This window comes from Carassius auratus, unplaced genomic scaffold, assembly GCF_003368295.1.
Source record: "Carassius auratus strain Wakin unplaced genomic scaffold, ASM336829v1 scaf_tig00216545, whole genome shotgun sequence".
In the NCBI taxonomy this organism is placed as follows: domain Eukaryota; kingdom Metazoa; phylum Chordata; class Actinopteri; order Cypriniformes; family Cyprinidae; genus Carassius; species Carassius auratus.
In genome coordinates, this window is record NW_020528624.1 from 141,030 (window position 1) to 161,090 (window position 20,061).

The 20,061-nt window shown below is 40.5% G+C and overlaps 1 protein-coding gene across 2 annotated transcripts in view; it reads left to right on the top strand.

The window, feature by feature from the left end:
• Positions 1 to 20,061, top strand: part of amotl1 (angiomotin like 1) — a 263,071-nt gene that overhangs the window by 80,192 nt on the left and 162,818 nt on the right. For both annotated transcript variants that reach the window (XM_026263449.1, XM_026263450.1), the window contains exon 6: positions 10,252 to 10,394. In XM_026263449.1, the coding sequence (XP_026119234.1) occupies positions 10,252 to 10,394 (143 nt within the window). The remainder of the gene's footprint in view (positions 1 to 10,251; positions 10,395 to 20,061) is intronic.

A 20,061-nucleotide genomic window follows, 5' to 3' on the forward strand; every position in this document is an offset into this window, starting at 1 on the left:
TTTAACGCGTCCGCATCCGTTTCATCTCGTCCATCTTGATGGGAGATGGAGGTTTGACTAGCTTGACTGACAGACCCTTTCTCTGCAGAATCGCTAGGCCGCGGATTTCCTGATCCATCGTACTTGAATTTCCTAAGTTTTGCTGCCATGATTTCTTTTCTCGACGTCTCCGTTTAAGCGCTGGCAATACGTATAAATTAATCTGCCTATGAAATATGTTCTGTCTGCAATTATACTTGAAATAATGAAGTTTCTGTCGGAGCTCTCAAAAAAAACTGCTTACTCCATGCTTTGCTCACGAGCACCCCCAACACTTTGCATTTTGGAATTATGCCTTTACTGTGTGACCAAAAATTGAGAATTATACATTTCAACTGTTTGATCGCTCTGGTGCCTCACGTGCATATATTCACTGAAAACAGCACAGACCTTCACCGTAACTTTCGACTTTCCACTGGTATATTTTTGCTAACTATGACTTTTTTCCATCGATACTGAAACATGTGTGAACTACAAAGCCTATTTTATCTAATGAATAATAGTTAAGACTCAAATGGGCAACATCACGAATATGGAAACGTCCCAAATGAGAGAGCCCAACCTTACCTTATGTTTCGCTTTAAATTATTATTAATCATTTTTTTTAGTTTATAGCTAAGACTATATTATTATATACTGCAATTACATTTATCCATTAGAATTATATATTTTTAATTCTTGTTCCGTTCTGATAAATTTGTTAAATTTAAAGGATTTGTTTTAAAGTGACTCAGTTACTCAGCTGTACACATTTAAAAAAATATTTGATATAAAGGCTGCTGTCCCATTTTATACAGGAATTGTTCATTTTAACAAAATCTAATTATGTTGTTAGTTTTATGCTAACATGCAATCAAGGTCTTCGGATACTATATAAGATACAAGCTAATTTAAGTTATATGCACAGTGACATTTTACCCTTTTTAACTTATAAACTCCTTGAGATTTTAAAGTCAGTTTAATAGTATTGAAATTCAAGTTAAATCTAGTATAAAAAGGTTTTAATTGCTTAAATTGCTTAAATTATTTCTATGAATTAATAATATGTTATCATGTTTATTATTTTAGAAAATAAGTGTTTATTCTTTAAGAAAATAAGGGAAAGAATAAGGGACAATCCAAATATTTGTAATGTACAATAATATAGGCCTGTATCTGCAGTTAAAAAGTTATCATATTTTTCTTGCTTCACCCATTTATGAAGGCTACAATTATTATTATGAATAAATAAATAATGTCATTTAAAAAATGCCATCGGCCTGAGTAAATTTTACCATTATAGAATTGGGGTGGTAATTTAGGAGGTGAAAAATCTGTGAAATTACAAATGGCATGGGATTTTAAAGCATAACAACTGAAGGCCTATAACATGTTAGTCAATAAAGAAATTTTTTAAACAGTGGCACTTAAAGTTTTGAACTAAAATATTATTTCAACCATATAGCCTGCGGATAAATAAAATGCATACTTTTTTAATGAAAGAACACTTAGAAAGTGGAGGTTGCTTCTGGTGTTTGGATTTGTACTTCAATAATATGACCTCCAAGATATTTCACCAATATTTTCATAAAACATTGTTGCAGTGACAGTTATTTAGTAATTTATGTCAGGAGTGCAAAATAATAAATCCGTATTATGCCACATTTTAAATAGAAATTTACCACTCATTCATATTCAATCACATCTGCAGCAGTTTATTTGTGTTCACATAGACTCACTGCACAGCGTTAATAAGGATTTATAGACCAAAGATGCATATCCACGGAGATACAGTGGGGATCGAAAGTTTGGGCACCCCTTGCATAATCTGTGAAAATATTAGTAATTTTCAAAAAATTAGAGAGATCATACTAAATGCATGTTATTTTTTTATTTAGTACTGTCCTGAGTAAGATATTGTACATAAAATATTTTAACATTTATTCCACAAGACAAAAAAAATGCTGAAATTATTAAAATAACCCCACTCAAAAGTTTGGGAACCCTTGGTTCTTAGTACTGTGTTCTGTTACCTGATGATCCTCGGCTGTCTTTCTGTTTTGTGATTGTTGTGCATGAGTCCCTTGTTTGTTCTGAACAGTTAAACTGAGCAGCGTTCTTCAGAAAAATCTTTAAGGTCCTGCAGATTCTTCAATTTTCCAACATCTTTACATATTTGAACCCTTTCCAGCAGGGACTTTATGATTTTGAGATGCATCTTTTAAGACTGAGGACATTTGAGGGACTCAAACACAACTATTTAAAAAGATTCAAACATTCACTGATGCTCCAGAAGGAAACAAGATGCATTAAGAGCTGGGGCATGAAAACTTTTGGAATTTGAAGATCAAGGTAAATTGTACTTAATTTGTGTACCGGGAAACATACAAGTATCTTCTGTTGCTTACGAAGGGCAGAACTAAATGGAAAAAAAAAATATGTATTTCAACAAAATAAGACAAATTTGGCCATCTTCATTGTGTTCAAAAGTTTTCACCCCCAGCTCTTAATGCATCTTGTTTCCTTCTGGAGCATCAGTGAATGTTTGAATATTTTTAAATAGTTGTGTTTGAGTCCCTCAAATGTCCTCAGTGTGATAAGGTGTATCTCAAAATCACAAAGTCACTGCTGGAAAGGGTTCAAATATGCAAAGATACTGGAAAACTGAAGAATCTGCAGGACCTTAAAGATTTTTCTGAAGAACGCTGCTCAGTTTAACTGTTCAGAACAAACAAGGGACTCATGCACAACCATCACAAAACAGAAAGACAGACGAGGATCATCAGGTAACAGAACACAGTACTAAGAACCAAGGGTTCCCAAACTTTTGAGTAGGGTTATTTTAATAATATCAGCATTTTTTTTTGTCTTGTGGACTAAATGTTAATATATTTTATGCACAATATCTTACTCAGGACAGTACTAAATAAAATATAACATGCATTTAGTATGATCTCTCTTATTTTTTGAAAATTACTCATATTTTCACAGATTCTGCAAGGGGTGCCCAAACTTTCGAGCCCCACTGTATATGGATATATTTACTGATGTTTACTTCATATTTCTTCAGACAAAATAATCATTTCTATTCATTTTCCACTGATTTACATGATCTGATGATAATAGCCTCTCCCTGTGCTGTCTCTGTGTGTTTGATCCATGTACTCGAGCTGTGACCCTGACAGTCAGTTTTGTTGTATTTTTATATTAAGACTTTTGATAAATAAGGACTAAATGCATACTGAGACATACTTTGTTGCTTTGTAAACATTGAAATTCCACAAAACAGGCTGATAAAGGTGGAATAAAAACAAAAGAATAATGATAAAAGAATAATGCAGATAATGTGTCATACCTGGCGGAGGTGTGAAAGACTCGTTTGGTGAGAACAATAGAACCTGGTTCTTACTTTTAGTTTCCTTATTTTGTCTTTTTCCTGTTCTTATTTTGTTAATTGATTGATCCCCACCTGTCTACAGTTCCCTGATTACCTCCTGTGTGCTTAAACCAGCAGTCCAACTCCTATGCCTGGAGCAACTGGACCATTCACTGGAAGACCATAACAGGGATTTTCTTGATCTGGCGTGCCTTACCCACTTCCCAGACTCGCTCTCTTATTTCTACTACACCGGCCTGAGCAAGCAGTGTAAGGCACACCTACTGGAGAATGGTCCCAGAGAGGATTTCGCCGCCTTCGTGGAGTGGGTGCTGGGAAAAATGGATCTTCATGTACCATCTGTACCGCCGAAGAGGATATCTCCAGCCCCACTCCCAAACCAGAGACCAGACAGCCGCCATCACGCCGCACAGAGCTAGAGCCCACCACAGCCGTAGAGCCCAAGCCTACCACTGACAGGGAGCAGGAAGAACTCAAGAGTGCGACTGACCAGGTGTGTGAGCCGGCAACACAGTGCGTCGTGGGAGTATTAGTGGAGATGGAGGGCGTGAAGGAAGGCCCTGCCCAAACTTCTGCGACTGAGGGTGAGCTGTATTTGGTTTCTGGAAATTATATGGAGCAATTTATGGACCTTATGGACTGGTTTATAGAGGTAGTTCCTGAATCCCCTGTTTCTACACTGGTTCCACCCAGCCCTGAATTTTCTTTTTCTCCACTGGTTCCGCCCAACCCTGAGTTTTCTGTTTCTCCGTTGGTTCCGTCCAGCCCTGAATTTTCTGTTTCTCCGCTGGTTCCGCCCAGCCCTGGATTTCCTGTATCTCCGCTAATTCCGCCCAGCCCTGAATCTCCTGTGTCTCCGGTGGTTCCGCCCAGCCCTGAATCTCCTGTGTCTCCGCTGGTTCCACCCAGCCCTGAATCTCCTGTGTCTCCACTGGTTCCGCCCAGCCCTGAATCTCCTGTGTCTCCGCTGGTTCCGCCCAGCCCTGAATCTCCTGTGTCTTCGCTGATTCCGCCCAGCCCTGAATCTCCTGTGTCTCCGCTGGTTCCGTTCAGTCCTGAATCTCCTGTATTCCCTCCCAGCCTCCCTCTCCCGCCTCCTCCTAGACCTGCCAGTTCCTCTGCTCCATTTCTGCTGGTTATGTCCAGCCCTGTATCTCCAGTTTCTCTGCTGGCTCTGTCCAGCCCTGATCCTCCTATGTTTCCTCCCATCCTCCCCCTCTTCATTTGCCTCCTAGACCAGCCATTTTCTCTGCTGGTGCCAGTCAGTCCCGCAGCTTACCCTCAGTCCGCGCCATCTGGGCGCGATGGTTCACCGCAGAACTTCCAGTCTCCAGCTCCACCTTGGCATGTGGATTCCCTGTCTCCGCCTCCAGCCTCCGAGCCCTGGACTCCTCCTCGGTCCTTCGACCCAGCGGCTACACCTTGACTCTTAGCTCCCTCGTCTCCGCCGTGGCCCAGCATCCCACCTGCTCCACCGGTCTCCCTCGTCCCTCTGGCTCCACCTTGGACAGTCTTCGACCATCCGCCACCTCGGGACTCCATTCCTCTGGCTTCGCCTCGTCACTCCATCCCTCCGGCTCTTTCAGGCTCCTCCTTCCCTCTGGTTCCACCTCCATCCTCAGTCACTCTGGCTCTGCAGTGGTCTTCCAGGGCCCCGCCTCCGCCTTGGTCGCCTGAGCCTTCTGCTCTGCCTGAGCCTTCTGCTCCACCTTGGCCCTCCGGATCCTCGGCTTCACCCTGGCTCTGCGGCCGCTCTGCTCCATCTTGGGCTCCTCACCCACCGGCGCAGTCTCCGTCTGTCCTGGTGTCGTCAGCTCCTCCTCCACCATGGCTCCTCCCGCCGTCGACTCCACCATGGATCTCCATCCTGGCTGGTCTCTGGAGCAACATCTGGCTCCTCCTGCTCCAGGCTCCTCCTTGGTTCCTCTCTTTTGCCTGCCCTACGCACGCCTCCAGAACCCCCACCCTCCCCACGCTGGTATTCCTCTTGCGGTGTGAGGATGCACAGTTCCGGGAGGGGGTGAACTGTTACGTTCAGTGACTTTCAGTTTCCTTATTTGGTCTTTTTCCTGTTCTTGTTTTGTTAATTGATTGATCCCCAACTGTCTCCGTTCCCTGATTACCTCCTGTGGGATCAAATACCCTGTCTGTTCAGTTCTTCCTGGTCCGTGATTGATGTTAGTTGATGTAAGTTAATGTATTAATGTTGTATGTAGTCTGTTATCTCTATCGATGTTCAGTAAACTCCTCTTTTGATTTATACCCTCCTCATTGTGCTATATCTCAATGCTATCATACACACGACTGTAACAATCTTACATCAACAATTTTTTTTAATACATTTAAAAAATGTTTTTAATATTTTTACTTTTGGTTTTATGTTTGAGCTTATATATCTCTATCAAAACAGTCTGAGTGATTCTTATTCCTGAACAGTAAACTTTGAAGTGTCAGCTTTGTGAAATTTTTTTGATTATGTTACTAGTCAGAAAGAATCATGAGCAGAAACCTTTTTATTTTGGGTATTTCATTTCTGTCTCCATGCCAAAAAAGGGGGGTGACTGGTAAGGGTTTAAGAATAGTGTACACTATATATATATGATATTGAGAAGAGCTTCTTCGGCTACAGGTAACAACTCTTTCAGTAATTTAGTGGGTACAGGATCTAATAAACATGTTGTTGGTTTAGATACAGTGATAAGTTTATTTAGCTCTTCCTGTCCTATTGTTGTAAAGCACTGCAGTTTATCTTTCGGTGCGATGGATGAAACTGAAGTGTTAGACGCTGTAGAATCTACATTCGCTATTGTATTTCTAATGTTATGTATTTTATCAGTGAAGAAATTCATAAAGTCATTACTATTTAACGTTGTTGGAATATTTGAATCAGGTGTCGTCTGGTAATTTGTTAATTTAGCCACTGTGCTAAATAAAAACCTTGGATTGTTTTGGTTATTTTCTATGAGTTTGTGTATATGCTCTGCCCTAGCAGTTTTTAGAGCCTGTCTATAGCTGGACATACTGTTTTTCCATGCAATTCTAAAAACGTCCAAGTTAGTTTTTCTCCATTTACGTTCAAGACTAAGAGTTTCTTTCTTGAGAGAGTGAGTATTACTGTTATACCATGGCACAGTACGTTTTTCTCTAACCTTTTTCAATTTGATGGGGGCAACAGTTTCTAATTTATTAGAGAAAATAGTGCCCATGTTGTCAGTCATTTCGTCTAATTCATGTGTATTTTTGGGTACAAATAGCAGTTGAGATAGATCAGGCAGGTTATTTGCGAATCTTTCTTTGGTGGCTGGAACAATAGTTCTGCCCAGATGGTAACGCTGAGACATATAGTTAATTTCAGTTATATGCAGCATGCACGATACAAGTAAATGGTCTGTGATATCATCACTTTGAGATACAATATCTATAGCAGTAAGATCGATTCCATGAGATATAATTAAATCTAGTGTATGATTAAAACGATGAGTGGGCCCGGTGACATTTTGCTTGACTTTTTATTAGTTTATTAGGTCAGTAAACGCAAGTCCTAATGTATTATTTGTATTATCAACGTGAATATTAAAATCTCCCATGATTAGTGCCTTATCAACTGTAACTAGAAGGTCTGAGAGGAAATCTGCAAATTATTTTAACATTTTCTAAGGCCATGTCATGTGTGTTTTTAGAGAAAGTTTATCTGATTGATTTATGGCACTTGTCATCTCTGTAAGATCTCACATGTAAACACTCCTGTGTGCTTTGTCTGTTTTTTTCTGAAAGCTGCCCCATTCATGATTCTATTGTTCTCACCAAACGAGTCTTTCACGCCTCCCCCAGGTATGACACATTATCCGCATTATTCTTTTATCATTATACTTTTGCTTTTATTCCAACACTATTTGCCTTTGTTGTGGTTATTTCAAGAGCCACAGAGCTGCTATCTCACTTCAGTCTCAGTATGCTTTTAGCCTTTATTTATCAAAAGTCGTACTATAAAAATACAACAACATTTTTTTTTATGACGACCTTACGTGAATTGTTGTGACAGAAATGCAGTATGAAGAAGAAATGCACCTGTTATTAGTAGCATTAGAGTTAAGTAAAGAGAAGGCCTTTACAGGGGATTTGTATCTGGGGCTCTGGTTGTCCTGGTCTCCGCTGTCTTTCAGGGATGTAGAGGTCCTTTCTAGGTGCCGATCCACCCTCTGATCTGGATACAGACTGGATCTAGTGGCTACGGTGACCTCGGAATATGAGAGAAACAGACTAATATTAGCGTAGATGCCATTCTCCTAAAATGTAGCAAGTACATTGGGTGTTAAGTCCATAGATTCTGTTACATCATCAAGTTGTTATGAGGTTTTGGATATGCTAAAGAATTCAGATACATCAGGAAGATAACTTAAAAAGCAGTGATGGTTCTACCATACTTGTAACAAGAAGTAGAATTTACAATTTTGGCTATATGAAGTTTGCACAAAACTAAATAATGATCTGAGATAACATCACTTGGCTGCATAATTTCAACAATATCAACATCAATTCCATGTGACAGTATTAAATCTAGAGTATGATTTCGACAATGAGTAGGTCCTGAAATGTGTTGTCTAACCCCTGAAAGTCTCGGTGCTGGCAGGAGTTTTGGGTTGTGGGGAGGGAATGAACAGTTCTCTCTTCCACCCTCAATACCCATGGCTGAAGTGCCCTTGAGCAAGGCACTGAATCCACAGTTGCTCCCCGGGCACTGGATATATAGCTGCCCACATCTCCGGGTGTCTGTTTACCATATGTTAACTTCTCACTGCTGTGTGTGTGCACTTGGATGGGTTAAATGCAGAGTACCAATTCCAAGTATGGGTTACCATACTTGGCAAATGTCACGACTTAAACTTTTTTTTTCAAACCAACAAGCATACAATCATTCATACATGGGGGAAGATCAAATGAGACAGAATGATTAAAACCATTAGAGAAACAGGGAATGACGCTGTAAAAAGTCAGTTGAACCACCTGAATCAAAGTATCAGCACCGTTTTACAGCGGGCTCTACAGCTTATACTAAAACTTCCATTTAATTTAGTTAATGCATGTTACTTTCATTGACTTGGCCATTGAACAAGCATCCGGATGCAATCTGAGATGAAAGTCTTGATGGTTTTAAGGTTCGGTGGTGTTGGAATCATGATCACACTCTTTTGGGTTTGAAGGTGGATGAACTCCAAAGATGTTATTCTGAATCTGTGGTGGTCAGGAGAGTTTTCACCCAGATGGACTATATTTCTTTGATCATGGTATTTTTCATATGTAACTGGATTGAGTACTGATGCAAAAACTAAGATTCTTAGAACACTAACGTTGCATGGGTATTTACATATTTTATATTCTCTCATTTAGATCATCAAAATACGAACTCATAGTTACCAAACATGATATACTGTAGGTGAGGTTATATTAACAAGTGATCTATCATAACACATGCATAAAACACTATACAATACAAAATATAATGTACAAGAGGAGTGAATTTATGGGTATTATGTGTCTTTCCAATGGCAAATGGAGTAAGGAATGCTTTGCCCGCATTCCTCTAAGCAATTAAACCAGTGTTATCAGATGATTTGTCTTGGGGTGCCATGGAACTAAAGGCTTGTTCCTCCTTTTGAGTTGTCTGTAGCATTTCGGGGAAAGGGTCCATGGACCCTCATAGTTGGCTTGTTGGTGTGGGGAAGGGTGTTGAGGAGTATTTGTTGAACATAACAAATAAATGTGTGTCTGATTGGTCCAAAAACTGCACATAAAAAATCTAACTTTCACAGTACAGCAATTTATAATTACAACTGTCATTTGAGCCTTTTGTGCAGAGCACTGTTAAGACCTCGTACTTTCATCTCAGAAATATTGCACGGCTATGACCTGTGCTGTTTTTCTCTATTGCTGAATTAATTTATTGATAATTTGTTTGTCTTCTCTTGTCTAGACTATTTTAACGCCCTTCTTAATGGAGTCTCAAAATCTTGTATTAACAAATTTCAGCATTTACAAAATTCAGCAGACAATTCTTTCAGTGGCCAAAGTTGTTGATCATATAACTCATGTTTGGCAATTTTTGCATTGGCTTCCGGTTAGATTTCATATTGATTTTAAAGTTCTAATGTTAACATTCAAGGCGCACTGCATGATCTGGCTCCTCAGTGCTTAGCTGAACTTTTAATTCGCTATAAACCTAGTCACAATTTGTGTTCTTCTCTGAGTGGTCTTTTAGTCGTTTCTAAAACATGGCTGAGTTATGGGTTGATCGGGCATTTTCATCTTATGCCCCCAAATTGTGGAATTCTCTCTATTAATTTGGATTGTTGTGTTTGCTTGTGTTGTTAAGTACTTTGACAAAGTACTCTTTTAAAGGTGCTATACTAAATTAAATGTATTATTATTATTATTATTATTATTATTATTATTAACTGTGGCCTGTCACACAAAGCTAGTCAAAGACAGAATCTAAAGTTGACATAACCAAACAATTCCAAACTAATTTGGATCAGTTTTGGCAGGATCACAATGCTTGCAATAAACATTCTGTCTACTTTGGGACTGACTCAGAGTATATGTTTAACTGTGAAGTGATGCACCTGAATCTGCAGCAAATCAACTCTTCTGATAATTAAGAAATGTACATATAATAAAAAAAGTTGACATAATCTTAAACCTGGGTAGCCACTGTCTCTTTGTGTAGTTGACAACTGCATCCAAAAAAATAAATAAAATAAAAACAAACAAACAAAAATACCAGTGCACCCATCAAGTTCTCTAAAAAACTTTTTATTTTGTCTTTTATTTTTCCTTAGGAAGAGAAAGCTTTAAAGATCTGGAAAAAATTGAGATCAAGACCAATCTCCAATCAGCCAATGAGGATCAGCAACAACATATTGAGATCTTAGAGCAGGCTTTAAATAATGCTCAGAGTAAAGTCCTCAAACTAGAGGAAGAGGTGAGTCTTTTAATTACCTTAATAGATTGTTGGTACAGTTTTAAATAAATACATACTTTGGCATTGCTTCTGCCATCCTTACAATTTACACAAACTGAATTAAACTATACTACCAATACCAGCATTGTCAAGTCACCTTTATTTATGTAGTGCTTTTAACAAGGGAAGTCGTGGCCTAATGGTTAGAGAGTCAGACTCCCAATCGAAGGGTTGTGAGTTCGAGTCCCGGGCCGGCAGGAATTGTGGGTGGGGGGAGTGCATGTACAGTTCTCTCTCCACCTTCAATACCACGACTTAGGTGCCCTTGAGCAAGGCATCGAACCCCCAACTGCTCCCCGGGCGCTGCAGCATAAATGGCTGCCCACTGCTCCGGGTGTGTGTTCACAGTGTGTGTGTTCACTGCTCTGTGTGTGTGCACTTCGGATGGGTTGCAAATGCAGAGCACAAATTGCAACTGAACAGCATTAACCCGCTGGAGTCGATTTTCTTGTATACGTGTTATGAGGCATTTTCTCCTGATAACTGCTGCCAGTTGGTGGTGCTATAACTTTCACTCCTAAAAGGCACATCTATGCAATCGGCATTATACAATGAAAAAACCCCTGAAGTTTGATAAAAATAAGAAAATGTTTGTTATTAGGCACTGTTTCTAATTTTTCGCCATGAATTCATCGTCTTTCCACGGGCAAACCATTCAAGATATCAAAAATCCCCTGACAATTTTGCATGTCCAGTGTCGTGAGATCATTTTCACAGAGTTTTGAGGCAAATGGTTAAACTCAGAGGAGTATATCAAGTTCCAGAGCATGATTATTTTAAACAGACCTGAATAGCTGGCTTCCTGTTGGGCAGAGCCCATAACATGAAGCTTGAAATGTTTTGGCTCAATAAGATCTATAAGTGTACGGAGATTTATATAAATACATGCAAGTATGTGTGAGCTATACTTCAAGATTTCTGACTGTGTTCCAGGGGGCATTGTAGAGCCCCTGTGCTATGCCCAGGTCCCAGCCTCTGTGGCGTCCTAATTGCCGCAGATTCCAATGTGTGTGCCAGTTTTCACAAGTTTTTGAGCATGCTAAGCCCCCCCAAAAGCCCCGTTTAGTCAAAAGAAAAAAACAAATAAATATAAGAAAATAAGAATAATCCTTAGGAAAACAAGAGGGCACTGCACCCATTGGCTCGGGCCCTAATACATTTTTTTTAAACTTTGTATGCCAATTACAGAACATCTTGAGATAGCTAGAAATGCAGCATTTACAATGAATTACAAAGGAAATTTGTGCTAATGGCCAGTTATAGAGATGGTAAAAATACAAATACACCGTAAAGTCAATAAATCGCACTCTATTCATATAGACCCGTTTACATTGATAGCCGTGGTTACACAGTAATTGTGAGCTGATTTGCACTCAAACAGATGGTAATCATGTAGATACAGGCACATTCAACATAAAACACATTCACACATATATGAAAACTGTTGAAAAATAAAACAAAGAAAAAGGCATCAGAGCGTGCTTCACGAGCCGTCATGAGACAGGGCCAGAATTCAAATAAACTATCTTTTTTGTGGATAGTCTCATTCTGTTTGTGACACTGTACGCTACAAAACCATGCCGTTTTTTCTACCAAGATGCAGTTTCTGAGCATGAGTTATTCCATAACGGACAAAAACAATACTGTCCCTGAAGAACTGAAATGTAAACAAAGAAATTATCATCCATATTACAACGTTATTGCTTCGTTGGACAAAACATGCTCCATGGGATGTCGTTCAGTGGACCGATACCTTCCTAACTAAACCGGGATTTACAGCTGTGGATGTGTATATGACTTGTTATTACGACAAATCTGGTATGTACTGTGTTTTCATTCTTCATGTTTTGATGTGTAGTGCTTACACATGTAGCAAATACATACTTTATAGGCTTTCCATTGAAAAACAGTGATCTGTCTTCGATGCTTGAGGCTAAGATCTTTATAATGATACATAGTTTGTCAAGATTAAATTTGTCCCGTTTCATTTAATCTATTCGTAAAAACTGACATGTGCGAAAACGGGGAGTTGAGGAAGTCCGAGCCGGGGTGCAGGCTAACAGGTTAAATAGTATCTGTGCAAAAAAGTCAATAAAATTGCTGGAAATGAAGTGTCCCCAACTAATCAAGCCAGAGGTGATAGTGGCAAGGAACCAAGACTTTGTCAGTGACAGAATGGAGAATAAACCTTAAGAGAAAACAGGCTCAGTTTGGGGAGGGGGGTGGGGGGGTTGGGATTGTTCTCCTCTGGCCAAAACGAAACCAGCAGTTCAATTTCAGGCTATTGCAAGGTCAGATTGTGCAGAGGAATCATGTTTCCTGTGGTCTTGTCCCAGTGGCCATCTAGGAGACAAGGTCTTGACTGTGGATCTGTCTCTTGGTCTCATCTAGTTCTCCTGGTCTCCGCTGGCATTCAGGGCTGTAGATTTTTCAAATTGGTATATATTTCCAGGACGTGAATAGCTGAGTATCATCAGCATAACAGTTAGAGCTAACACCATGCTTACTGATTATATCTCCAAAGGGTAACATGTAAAGGGTGAAAAATTACGGCCCTAGAACTGAGCCTGGAGGTGCTCCATTGTTCACTTGTGATCGATATTATACCTCTTCTTTCACTGCAACGAACTAATGGTGATCAGATAATTATGATTTGAACCATGCTAATGCACTTCCATTAATGCCAGCAAAGTTTCTAGTCTATTCATGTTACAATACAGACAGGTCGGAGATGGGAGATCACAGGTGAGGTTGTTTACTGACACAAGCAGAGGGTATAGCGAACACAGGAGAGTCAAACTGTGGCAGTGGCAGTCGTGAATGATAAGTGAAAGAGAGTTGATACTGTCCAGAGTGAAGATCTAAGTGGCAGTTGAGAATTCAAGACATTGGATGATGAAGACGCACACACACACACACAATGAACACAGGAGGGAACTTTGGATCACTGGAGGCAGGTAAGTATAACACAGGTATTCCTTGAAGTAAGCATGGAGGTAAGCCTAGTAGCGAACGAGACTGGACAGTGGCTGTGTGTGTATGAGTGTCTTTAAAAATGCCAGTCAATTAAGGTGCTGAAGAGGTGCTGGTGGGTGTGTTCAGTATTCCAGTGAGGGAGTGCGCTGTGAATGGATGGTGCTGGAACCTGGCTTGTCTGTGACAGTACACCCCTCCTCCACGGCCCGCTCCTGAGGGCCGAAGACCCCGACATCATAGTAATCTTCCTCTTCCCTGTGGGGCAGGTTTGTTAGGATGAGCAGCGTGGAAGGTTTCCAGCAGGTTCGGGTCGAGTATGTCGTTAACGTGGATCCCATGAGCATCCTCAAGCATTTCCTCAAGTGTGTAACCATGGGTAATGCATCAGCCTTGATGTTTTTGGATCCAGGATGATAGGAGATCGTGAAATTGAAGCAGTTAAGAATAAAGCTCAATGGGCTTGTCTGGGATTAATTTCAGGCAGAAAACATCACTGAAGGGGGTGTAACAGGATGGTATCCACTGAACATTTTTCAATCGGACTCTCAGTGGAGGTTGCACAGACAAAGAGGTCTTCAGGAAGATGGGAGGGTGGTAGAGGAAACACAGAAAAACAGAACTTGAAACAAGTGTCGCCTCACTTCAGGATTTCGCCAGTTCTACAGGAGATGATAGGATTGTGCTGCTCCAACAACGGGCCCCTTAGGATCACGTCAGCAGTGGATTCCTCCAGAACCAGCAGATAGCTTTTCTCAAAGTGAGGTATGCCAGTTTGAAATTAAATTGGGGTGACACTACAGCGAACCTGTCTCCTACTAAGCGGCCTTCCAGTTATTGAGTGGATCTGGTAGATGGATGGAGTTGCAGAGGTCTTGAGATTGAGCTGATGGCAGAGGGAGCCAGAGATGAAGCCTGCTTGCCCAGAATTGAGGAGTGCATTGACTGGAATGTAACAATGAGCAGCAGTAAATGTTACAATAATGGTGAGTGGCTTCATCTTATTAATGGAAGGAAATATGCCACTCACCATAGGATGAAGAGGACGAATGAGGCATGTGGAGATTATATGCCCCGGAGATCCACGATACAAGCACAGATTCTGAGTCAGCCTTCTCTGCCGTTAAGTGACTGTCAGACGAATAGAATCCAATTGCATGGGTTCGTAGGCTGGTTCAGGAGGGCTGACGGATTCTGGTTGGCAGAGGGAGATGTTGTGCTGAGACTGGCCCTGGTGCAGCATATGCAGCGAGATGCAACCGCACTCAAGGATCCAATCGTTGATGATATTTGGTCAATAAAGCTTATTCGTTCCACCCACTCATGACGATGAAGGTGGCGAATTAATGTTTTGATCAGAACGAAAGAGTGATGTTTTGACCCGTGATCGTCACCTCACAGTCACCCAGTTGCCTTGCTGCTGCACTGGCAGTGTAACCAGAATATGTTTGATAAACTTTTTTTGGATGAAAAAAAAGAATAGAAAACGGTAATAGACATGAAAAGAAACGCAAATGGAAATGTGAAGTGTACTAACTACTTGAAAATGTAGTAAGCTAAGCTAGCAGTTACTTTACATTAATTTAAGTTTCACTACACTAAAGCTATGACCCTGGGAAATGTAGCAAACTAAGCTACAGTATAATGAGAAAAGTATCTAAACTATTTTTTCATTATTTTTTTTTTATATTGGAGCAACTTCATGTATGTGATATCTCAGTAATAATAAAAACAAAATCATTCAAACAGAAAGGCGGCATAATTGTGCAATTATTTATTAAACAACTGTAAAAAACTAATAACTAAAAACTAAAAAAAAAAACTGTGTGAGTGTGTGTATTGAGTATTGTGTTATCTGAATGCATACATTTGTGTTTCTCAATGTAGCAAAATAATTAAAATCTATTCCATGCAGTATCAACATGGCAAAAAACTACAAATAATTTCCTCTAAATAAAATTTTATGTATGAGTGTGTGTGTGTGTGAAAGAGATCTGTCTCTTTCAATGGAAACAAGTTTCTAACACCACATATCAAGAGGTGGCCATGCTGGACCCTTATTCTTTTAACAAGAGGTGGTTATTCACACGACACAATAGCAGCTTTTAAAAATTTGCAAGAGGGCAATGAAGTGGGTGCCCTGGCTCAGCTGTTCTGGTCCCTGGCTGAGGGCATGGGCATGGGCTACAACGATACGGCCCTTAAAGACTATTTTAATGGCGGGCTGGATGATCCAGTGTCTCTGGAGGAGATGGCGCAGTTAGAACCACTGGAATTCTGGAAATTTCTTGTGCTACCTGCAGCATCGGTGTCGGTGGGATGCCCCAGCCACTCCTGTCTCTTCCGGCGGGGTGGTCGTCAGCCCAGCACCACTGCCCAGGATGGCTACCAGCCAAGCGCCACAGCACAATATGGCCGCTAACCCAGCGCCAATGCCCAAATTGGCCACAGGTCCAGCGCCACAGCACAAGATGTCCGTCAGCCCAGCGCCACAGCACAAGATGGCCGCCAGCCCAGCGCCACAGCACAAGATGGCCAACTAAACGGCTGAGTCTCCAGACAAGGTGCCTGATGCTGTTCCGGAGGCCAAGGTGGTGCCCAATGCAGAGGCTCCGGAGGTTCCCGTGGACTCTCCGGAGTCGAGTCAGGTTCCCGTGGACTCTCCGGAGTCGAGTCAGGTTCCCGTGGACTCTCCGGAGCCGAGTCAGGTTCCCGTGGACTCTCCGGAGTCGAGTCAGGTTCCCGTGGACTCTCCAGAGTCGAGTAAGGTTCCCATGGACTCTCCGGAGCCGAGTCAGGTTCCCGTGGACTCTCCGGAGTCAAGGCTAGTCACCGCTGACCCTCCAGAGTCAGGTCTAGAAACTCCATCAGTGACAGAATGGAGAAAAAAAAACCTTGAGAGAAACCAGACTCAGTTGGGGGGCCAGTTCTTCTCTCACCACACTAAACCAGCAGTTCAATTCCAGGCTGCAGCAAAGTCAGATTGTGCAGAAGAATCATCTGTTTCCTGTGGTCTTGTCCTGGTGGTCATCTGAGACAAGGTCTTTACAGGGGATCTGTATCTGGGGCTCTAGTTGTCCTGGTCTCCGCTGTCTTTCAGGGATGTAGAGGTCCTTTCTAGGTGCTGATCCATATGGTCTGGATACAGACTGGATCTGGTGGCTACGGTGACCTTGGAATAAGAGAGAAACAGACTAATATTAGCGTAGATGCCATTCTTCTAATGATGTAGCAAGTACATTGGGTGGTATGAGAAGTGTTCCCTGTCCCGGTTTACCTAATTAATGAAGCCTAAAATCCTTTAACGGATTTGGATATTAAAAGCATATTAGTATATTATGTGTAAGCCAGGTTAAAGAGATGGGTCTTTAATCTAGATTTAAACTGCAAGAGTGTGTCTGCCTCCCGAACAATGTTAGGAAGGTTATTCCAGAGTTTAGGCACCAAATAAGAAAAGGATTTGCTGCCCACAGTTGATTTTGATATTCTAGGTTTTATCAAACTGCCTGAGTTTTGAGAATGTAGCGGACGTAGAGGATTATAATGTAAAAGGAGCTCATTCAAATACTGAGGTGCTAAACCATTCAGGGCTTTATAAGAAATAAGCAATATTTTAAAATCTTTACAATGTTTGATAGGGAGCCAGTGCAGTGTTGACAGGACCGGGCTAATATGGTCATACTTCCGGGTTCTAGTAAGAACTATTGCTGCTGCATTTTGGACTAGCTGCAGTTTGTTTACTAAGCATGCAGAACAACCACCCAATAAAGCATTACAATAATCTAACCTTGAGGTCATAAATGCATGGATCATCATTCCTGGATTTGACATTGAAAGCATAGGCCGTAATTTAGATATATTTTTGAGATGGAAAAATGCAGTTTTACAAATGCTAGACACGTGGCTTTCTAAGGAAAGATTGCGATCAAATGGCACACCTAGGTTCCTAACTGATGTCGAAGAATTGACAGAGCAGCCATCAAGTCTTAGACAGTGTTCTAGGTTATTACATGCAGAGTTTTTAGGTCCTATAATTAACACCTCTGCTTTTTCAGAATTTAGCAGTAAGAAATTACTCGTTATCCAGTTTTTTATATTGACTATGCATTCAATTATTTTTTCAAATTGTTGTGTTTCACCGGGCCGCGAATAAATATAGAGCTGAGTATAACAGTGAAAGCTAACACCATGTTTCCTGATGATATCTCCCAAGGGTAACATATTAAGTGTGAAGAGTAGCGGCCCTAGTATTGAGCTTTGAGGTACTCCATACTGCACTTGTGTTCGATATGATACATCTTCGTTCACTGCTATGAACTGATGGCGGTCATATAAGTACGATTTAAACCATGCTAATGCACTTCCATTAATACCAACAAAGTGTTCAAGTCTATGCAAAAGAACGTTGTGGTCAATTGTGTCAAACGTAGCACTAAGATCCAATAAAACTAATAGAGAGATACAACCAGGATCAGATTATAAGAGCAGGCCATTTGTAACTCCAAGGAGAGCAGTCTCAGTACTATGATACGGTCTAAATCCTGACTGGAAATCCTCACATATACCATTTTTCTCTAAGAAGCAATGTAATTGTGAGGATACCACCTTTTCTAGTATCTTGGACAGAAAAGGGAGATTCGAGATTGGTCTATAATTAATTATTATTATTATTATTATTATTATTATTATTATTATTCATCTTTTTCATTATCAACATGGATATTAAAATCTCCAACTATTAAAACTTTATCTGCTGCCAGAACTAACTCGAATGTAAAATCACCAAACTCTTTAATAAAGTCTCTATGGTGCCCTGGTGGCCTGTATACAATAGCCAGTACAAACATAACAGTGGATTTATCATTAACATTTGGTTCTCTGGATAATGTTTTATGAAGCACCATTTCTTCAAACGAGTTATACTTGAAGCCTGCCCTCTGAGAAATCCTGAAAACATTGTTATAAATTGAAGCAACACCTCCCCCTTTGCCTTTTAAATGCTGCTCATGTTTATAACAGTAATCTTGGGGATTGGACTTATTTAAAATAATGTAATCATCAGGTTTTAGCCAAGTTTCTGTCAAACACAGCACATCTAGATTATGATCAGTGATCATATTATTTACAAAAAGTGTTTTCATAGAAAGGGATTTGATATTCAATAAGCCTAGCTTTATCATTTGTTTATCCATATTGCATCTGTTTTTTATTTGTTGAACCTCAAATAAATTGTTAATCTTAACTTGGTTTGGACATTTTTTGTATTTTCTAGTTCAGGGAACAGACACAGTCTCTGTAGAGTGATATCTAGGTGAAAGAGTCTCTATGTGCTAAGAATTAACTGACCTCTGTGACGTGAGGCAGATAGCAGACGGTCGGTTTATCCAGTCTGTCTGCTTCCTGACCTGGGCCCCATTTAGTCAAGTATAAACTCTAAGACTAATTGCCACATTTCTAGAGAGAAGAGTGGGGACCATCCCAGGAGGGCTGAAGACCATCTCTTTTCAACAGGTCAGGTCTGCCCCAAAAGCTCGTCCAATTGTCTATGAAACCTATGTTATTCTGTGGGCACCACTTTGAGTGATGACAATCTGCTGAACCATAAGATAAACTGCAGAGGCTATGAGCAACCTTGCATCTTGAAAAATGTATCCAAACCTCTGCATTCACCCTATTGATGATGGCATCTATTAGTTGGTTACAGTGATGTATGTTTGCCTTGTATGTATGACACCAAAACTCCTGCATAGGCCATTTTGTCGGATTGTAGTATGTCAAGGGCCTTGGCCATGTGTGCCATAACCTTAAGATGCATAGAAAATACAAGGAGTAAATAACACTTACTCAAAATTAATAATAATAATAATAATAATAATAATAATAATATGATAAAAATATTTATTTATTTAAAATAAATAAAATATTTACCTGAATATACTCCTGTATGAAGGTGAGTTCTGCTGCTTTGCAGCGAGTGAACAGAAGCTTCTCACAGGTTTCCTGGAGCTCTTGTGTTTTTGTCAGGGTACAGGTATTCAAGCGCTTCATGGCATTCCACCTTGTTGGACTGGGAAATATAAGCTGGCACCCTAGCTTGTCCTTGATGATGTCTGGAGCTGGTGTGCTTCTGTGTTGCTTTTTCTATAGTGCCTGGCATTTGCTAATTGTTGACCTTGATACTTTTTTAAAGGCCTCTGACTGGGTCAAACCACTCTCAATATATCTTGTTGCAACCAGGTTGAGGCTGGGAAGATACATCGCTGATTAGGTGGGAGACTGTAGTTTTCTTCTGATTCGTTTAAGATGTCTGTGACATTTATGAAGACATTGTGCCCCTCCTCTTCTTCATCCTCCTTTTCTCTGTCTTGAATGGTTCTTTGAAATTCTGCAATGAAACTGAAAGCCTTTACAAAATTTGAACCATTTTCTTTGGTTGTAATGGTCACCATGTCTTTCATGTTGAAATGTCTGTGCACATCTTCCAACACCTCCACCATAACTTCATATGTATGATGCCCTAAGATCCTAGGACAGGCTAATGCCCTAGAGCAGATGCTTAATGTTTCTTGGTTTATCCAGTGGATAGTCGCCCCAAGGAAGCCACCATACTAATACTGTGTTTGACCCCTTTCGCCTTCACAACTGCCTTAATTAA